This window comes from Lycium barbarum, chromosome 7 (assembly GCF_019175385.1).
Source record: "Lycium barbarum isolate Lr01 chromosome 7, ASM1917538v2, whole genome shotgun sequence".
NCBI lineage: Eukaryota > Viridiplantae > Streptophyta > Magnoliopsida > Solanales > Solanaceae > Lycium > Lycium barbarum.
Genome location: NC_083343.1, coordinates 9785398 through 9792798, shown reverse-complemented (window position 1 = coordinate 9792798; position 7401 = coordinate 9785398). Strand labels below are relative to the sequence as shown.

The window sequence follows — 7401 nt, the reverse complement described above, 5'->3', positions numbered from 1 at the left end:
ACGAACATATACGACGTACTGAACGGCCAAAAAGAATACGGATAACGGGAAATGGCCAAAAAGAAAACGGATAAGGGAAAATAGCCAAAAAGAAAACGGATAATAACGGAAAATGGCCAAAAAGGGAACGGAAAACGGAGAACGGCGAATGAATGGGATGAATGATAACCAAAAACCTTAAAAGAGATTAATTCCAATTTTTCATCTTAATTAATTCTTTTTTTAATTTGAGCCTTAGGAGATGTATTTTTTTATGGATATATACTTAGAATTGGAAGCTCCATGGGACAGCAATACCAAAATTTAGAGGATTTCGTTTATATGTTATTAGTTAAAAAAAAATATATATATTTAACTATTTAGTCTATACACAGTAGGATCTTAGGCTTTCGGCCACCGGAGAGTACACAAAAAAACCGTTCCATCCCGACCTCCACTTGAGTCCTTCAGATTAATGGCCTAAAGTCAAATTTTAATCTCAGACCTTGGACATGACGGAGAGCCGGCTAGGTCTACACTGGAAATTAGCCCGGCGACGTTGTTGATGAGACGAAGGACGAATCAGAGCCGCTAACGCTCTCTTCACCAAATCACCTTCTACTGTTCCGATTCTCACTAGTGAATTCGTCATAGCTGATCTCCTCATATTCAACTGGTTCGAACTGTACGACGACGACGTCGTACTACGGCTTGTATTAGGACTCGTATGCTTATGTAGACTACATCGGAACGAACCTGGATGTGTAGTAGGTGAGCACATACACGCCTTCTTTTGACCGCTACTATTATGACTCTGGTTCTTAACGATGTGATTATTCCGGTTCACTGCTGATATAGACCGGCTCGGTGAAGTTGCACGGTCTAACGAGAACCGTACTGACGACGAAGACCTCGAGCTTGAGGTATTGTATAAATTTACGCGGTTCGGTGAAGTTGATCTGCTGAGAATTTGGTGTGAACCGGTGGAAAAACCGGATGTTGAAGAAGCAAAAGCCGATGAGGTAGTCTTTGACCTTCTCTGGCTCGGTGAGTAGAATTTTCCAGCAGGTGAAAGTGAACGGACTACTGGTCCACTTGATCTACGGGTAGTAGCCGCCATTGTTTATTGTAAAACTGGAAGAATATAGAAGAGGGAAGGAAAAAACAAAACTGGAAGAGTTTTTAATTTTAAAGACCCAGTTGGGCTATTTGATTTGGCAAACCTTAGCACCACTCGAGGTATCTATTTATAGGAGTACAATTTTTTCCTATTCCTTCTTCAAGGAGTCTAATTGCTATTTTTATTTAAATAGTTAATAGCACTTTTAGTCCCTCTATTATTGATAAATTATGATTTAGTCGCTATGATATTCGATTACGCACATTTAACCTTCTATCATGAATATCATTAAGAAATAGGAATTCGGGTTATCAAAGGATTTTATGTGATTGTCAATCATCCACTTTGGTATCTTATGGAACAAAAATGGTGCTATTGTTCCTTCATTGATCAAGAATTTCGATTTTTGGGAAATATCATGATCGTCCAATAAGAAGGGTTTCAATTTTTTCAAATGAATAATTTGAAGACCTATTGATTCTAACAGCTTATTGTAGAATTGATCATTCGAACCTTTCGATTCAAAATTGTGCACTTATGATATCTTTGCTAGTGAATATTCACATATTTTCCATAACTATTAATCGTTTCATCGCTTAATTACTCATGTATTGTATTAAGTTTGTACTGTTACTCAATGTTGAATAGTTAAATATTATATATTTTCTATTTGAAGGGATCAAAAACACATATTGTACTTAATTAAAGATTAAATATGCAGAGTCATATATCACAAGAATCAAAAGCAGTATTTATCAATAACTGAGGCCAAGGATGTTATTATCCCTTTTCCTTTTCATATTTGGGTTGGGATATTTTACCGTTAATTGCTTGTGCAACCCCCTTAATTTCTTCAAAATATGTTTTGTGGTCCAAATGCATTAACTATGATAATACAGCTAATACTTGATAGTTAAGTAATGATAAATACACTACGCTCATCATGTCAATTCTACTTTATAGATATTTCCCTTAACAATTTGGTACTATTTGTTACGTCGGTAATATTTGGATGATTTATTTTGCTCAAATTAAAGATATTTCTACTTCTTCGGAAAAAAGATATTTCTACTTCACAGATATTTCCTTAATAATTTGGTACTATTTGTTATGTCGATAATATTTGATTTATTTTGCTCAAAATAAAGATATTATGGTAAATACTTGAAAATTGACGGAATCTAAAGATTAGTCATTCAAAATTTATGAGTAGGAATGGCATTTAAACATAACCAAACAAAAATAATTGAAAAGGGATGTAACGAATTAGTTGACATGATTATTTCTCTTCATTAAATCTTTTCCACAATAGTTATGAAAAATATTTCCTGTTGAGTTTTGATCTATAATTGCTGTTGTAAATATTCCTCTTGTTTAGGTTTTAAATCTTGAGAATCAAAGTGATCTTAGTGGTAAAGTTTATTTTGCTAGAGAATAGATCGCTGCACGGGCTTGTATGATTTACCACTTCTATGGTTTGCAGGCTATTGCACAGAAGCAGAGTTTACCTGGTGCACGATCAAAGGCTAGCAGTTGCGGATTCACTTGCTAATAAAAAAGAAAAAGATTATTATGGAATTTTTATCATTAAAACTGTCAAAAATTATATACTATTATATTCTGACCTCTTTATAATAATCACATTCTATAATAATATTTCACTATAACGATCAATTTCTCTTGGAACAAAATTTACATGTTATGTCATATTATATGTTTTCCATAACAGTTTTTCGCTCTAGCTGTCAACAAATATCTAGACAAATGACGTTGTAAGAGAAAATTTAACTACATATATCGAGAAAAAATATAATTAATTTGAACGTAAAGAACTCAGACAAGAATAACAAATTGCAAGTTTAGTTTTCTTAGCAATCTTTTATTCTACATGAATATATTCTTGTTTGGCACCATTATTAGTTTCCTTGGTACTTTTTTGATAAACATGTCAAAACCTTCTGCCTTAATTGACAAGACGATATTAAGTAGTAGTAGTAGCAGAGAAGAAAATATCTCAATTTATGAGGTCACCATGTGTAAATTACAGAAAAAAATATATAACTAATTCAAATGTAAAAAACTACGACAAGAACAACAAATTGTAAGATTTTTTTTTTAGTAATCTTTAATTCTACATAAATATCTTCTTATTTGGCACCATTATTAGTTTCCTTGTACTTTTTTTGATAAACATGTCAAAACCTTCTGCCTTAATTGACAAGCCAATATTTAGTAGTAGCAGAGAAGAAAATATCTCAATTTACAGGGCCACCAAGTGTAAATTACGAAAAGTATAAAGGATGCTGATGCAAATAAAAGTAAAGACATTTTCAATTCCTTGGGAATTCAATTTCTTGACCAAGCAAGTAGGCATACAACAAATTTAGCCATAGTTTAGAAAGTAACAGAACCTAGAAATTTGGAAACCACGGGCTTTGGCGATAAAACGTACTTTCTCGGTGCAATTTAGTGGCACATTTCTTTTATTCTGTTTAATAAATTTTTCTTTTTTTGAAACATAATTTTATTTTATGAGATAATTTACAACTGTAAATACTTAAAAAAAATGGATCACAAATTTCAAAATTATTATTTTTTAGAATTTCGTGCCTAATCAAATATCTCATAAATTACTCTTTCATTTTAATTTATTTGACATTTTTAGCTTTTCGAGAGTCGAATAAGTTATTTTTTACTATAATTTTTTCATATATCTTTTAAATATTTTAAATTATTAATTATTAATTATTATATTTTTTACGTAATTTTTAAATATATAATTTTATTTCAAAACTTTAAAGATTCAAAAAAACACAAAGCGAAAGACAAACGAAGATGTCGTTGATTACTGGCCACTGTTATGGTGGGGACACTTAAAGACAGCCACGTACCTTATCACCTTTAGTGACTCACTCATGATAGATCCCACGTATACATGTCTATTTCCAACTCCAACCTTTATTTCCAACTCCCTCCTTTCAAATTTATTTTTATAATATGATATGATATTTTGATTAGTCACAAATTTATAAAAACGGTACAACAATAACAACATATCCGAATCCTATAAGTTGAATATGGAGAGAGCATAGTACATGCAGTCCTTTCAAATTTATTTTTTATAATATGATAGTTTGAGTCGATGTAAAATTTATAAAAGCAATACAATAACAATAATAACATACTTAAACCCTTAAATCCTGTGAATAGGAATTGGAGAGAATATAATATTTGCAGATCTTATCCCTACATTAATAGGTAGAGAGGCTATTTCAGAAATATTCTCAGTTCATGATAAAGACGGTCAGACAAGAATTGACAGAAATAATAAATATTTTAAAAAAATTTAAAATACTAAATATGTTAGAATATCGATGTAGTTGTAAATTTATTTATTAGAAATTAATTATTTTAATGATTCTCTTTACTCGCTCCATTTTAATTCACATGATTCTAGTTACTTGCAATTCGTTAACAACGTGATTATTTTTAAATTTGGAAACAATTTAATTTAATTTTTTTTTTAATTTTTAATGAGAAATTTTTATAGCTACACAAATGCTATGCATGTTTAAGATTATAAATTTTAAGAAATTGACAATCATATAAATATTATGACATATTTAATACTTACTGTACAAATTCTGAAAATCTTTCGCCCTTCCTGAAACTGCATGCTAAAGAAATAGGTTCACTATGGTGTTTATATTTTATCCAATTTAATTTTAATAGATACATGTTAAAGTAAGAATATATATTATTTAATTATAATTAAAAATAAATATATAAATCAAGATATTTATTTTATATTTATTAGTTTGATTATAAATATTATGTGCAAGTGAATTTTTTTATTTTTTTCTGGAAGAAAAATGGTTTATTGAGAAACATGGGAAGATCTTGCCCATTTGTATCATATCCAAAGGGCGGTGTTCATGTGGGGTTGTGTGATGAATGTCCACAAAAAATTGTGACATTTCATAGTTGAATTTAGTTATATGTTACATTTATAATAGTTTAGGAGGACATGGCTTTTGGCATCTTAATTTAGTGTAGGATTGCATGCATCAACATCATCATCATCATCTTCTTCAATGGAAAAGGAAGAAGATGATTCAGAGCTTCAATGGAAGATTGAAAGAGGAAGAGAGTCTGATTGAAGAAAGAAGGAAGAAGTCAACAGCGAAGACTTGTGTGGAAAAAGATAAGAAATGGGCCAAATCGGTTAAATGAAACAATGGGCTAAATGCTGAAATATTCAGTGTCTTGTTCTTCAAAATATTACATTTAGATTAAACCCCAATAATGTATGCCTTACCTAAACAATATGTTTATTCATTTTTGTAATGTTGTTAGGGCACAACTAGGAGAATAAGTAATAGCCATGGATTTTCTCTAGTTTGGGTTGGTTCAATTAAGTTGGCTTTTGTAGTTCAGTTCTTCTAATGAAATGTGCCAAAAGCATTTGGGAATGTCTAAACTACTTTATGGAAAAATACTTATATCTATGGAATCAAAACGTAAGTACATGTTTAGTGTGAAAGAAATAGTATTTTGATTAAACTTTAGGTTTCATATTTCTCGTTGTAATAAATATTTCACTCGGTATAAATGTATCGCTCCGAATTCAACAAACTCTTTTAGTATAAACTAGAAGTAGAAACAACAAAGAACAATTTTGTAGCAAGAAAAACTAGTCGATACAAAAATAGAGTTTGAACTTTTCTGGTAAGCTCAAAAGAATAAAAATAATTTTTACATATTAGAATTTCATTAGGGATTCTGTATATCTCACGAAGGGGGTGGGGCTGCAAATCCACCACGTTGCCTTCATGCCCATATCTCACATGCGCAAACCTACTCTTTTTTTCTAGCTCTTTACAAGTTCAACAATAAATAATTCCTTATAAAACTTTCTTTTGAGATATTCTTTACTTTTTTTATTTTTTATTTTTTAACATTCTTTGTAATTTAACTCGTCTATAGTTTTTCTTGCAAGAGATTGATATTAAATTAGTCTTCAAAAGAATCTCATGTTGAAATTCATTTATAAAAAATATTCTCAAGTTAGTTTATTGAATATATGTCTTCATACCTTTTTTTTTTTTTTTTGCTGTTTGGCTCTCTTTTTTTTTTTTTCTCTCTAAAGCAAAAGAGAAATTTAGTGGACTCCTTCCAAATTGTATTATTCCAAATTCCAAAAGGTGTGGATACACTACTTTTCCAAAGCAATTAATTAGAATATATAAAGTTATTGCACATTGTTTCCACATATAGACTAGAATTATGTCTGAATAATTCCAAGCACTTTCAAACGATACGTCGACCATTCGCATTAAAACTATTTTCTTAGAGGTGACGGCTTTTGGTTGGCTGCTATTTCACGCACACACCTCATTCAATCAACTTTAAAATCCCACATCATACTCGTCTTGAGGACTGATATTAATTTTTTTTAATTAATCACCAATATATAATGCAAGTTTAAAGTGGTAGTTATGGCCAGATATATTCTTTGTTTGATGGGAAATGCGAAACTAAATAACAACAACGTGCTTAGTGAAATTCATAAGTGAGTCTGGAGCTGGTAGTATGTACCAATGGCGGAGCCAGAAATTTGGCGAAAAATATGCAAAATTAATTATATACTTATAATAGCTAACATTTAATCTATATACACCGTGTAATTTTTTAGCGAAGTGTATGTAGTGAACCACCCTTTGCCTAAGGTGGCTCCGATTTGCCAATAATGATATGTACACAGCCTTAGACCTTCTGGTGAAGGTATAGAGACCGTTTACAATAGAGCCTCGGCTCAACAAATGCAAAACAAAAAGAAGAAAAAAAGGATCCCCCGTTGACAATGAATTTATGCTCCCTGTCCCATTTTTCACCGAAAATAGAGAGCAAATTGAGTAAGCATCCTTGATAGTGGGGGTATGGCCATATTCGCAGGAAATAGACTTTCCCTTTTTTTGAAATGTCTTTTTATTACTCCTAATTGCAAAGGACCACAAAGACCAATATTATATTTTTACTAAAATAAAGTTGTGCAATCGACAAATTGCAGAAGAGATTCTTCTAAAGTCACACACATAAAAGACTGGTCTATATCTTACACCGAAAGCACAAAGCTTTAATTTTTTTTCCTCTGAAAGAGTTTTTTTTCTTTTATATTTCCTAAATATTGCCTTTCACTAAAATTAATGAAATGAAGAATAAAGTTTAGTTTGGTTTAGAATATTCATGAGAGGAAACAGCAAAGTCTATAGGTTTGGAAAAATATTGGGCTTGAGTGGAGT

At 30.9% G+C, this 7401-nt stretch overlaps 1 protein-coding gene across 1 annotated transcript; it reads right to left on the bottom strand.

The window, feature by feature from the left end:
• Positions 1-302: 302 nt before the first annotated feature.
• LOC132603088 (uncharacterized) lies at positions 303-1208 on the bottom strand. The gene has a single exon (XM_060315973.1). It carries the CDS (start codon positions 1097-1099, stop codon positions 479-481), a length of 621 nt encoding a protein of 206 aa, XP_060171956.1. The 5' UTR covers positions 1100-1208; the 3' UTR covers positions 303-478.
• Positions 1209-7401: the final 6193 nt, after the last annotated feature.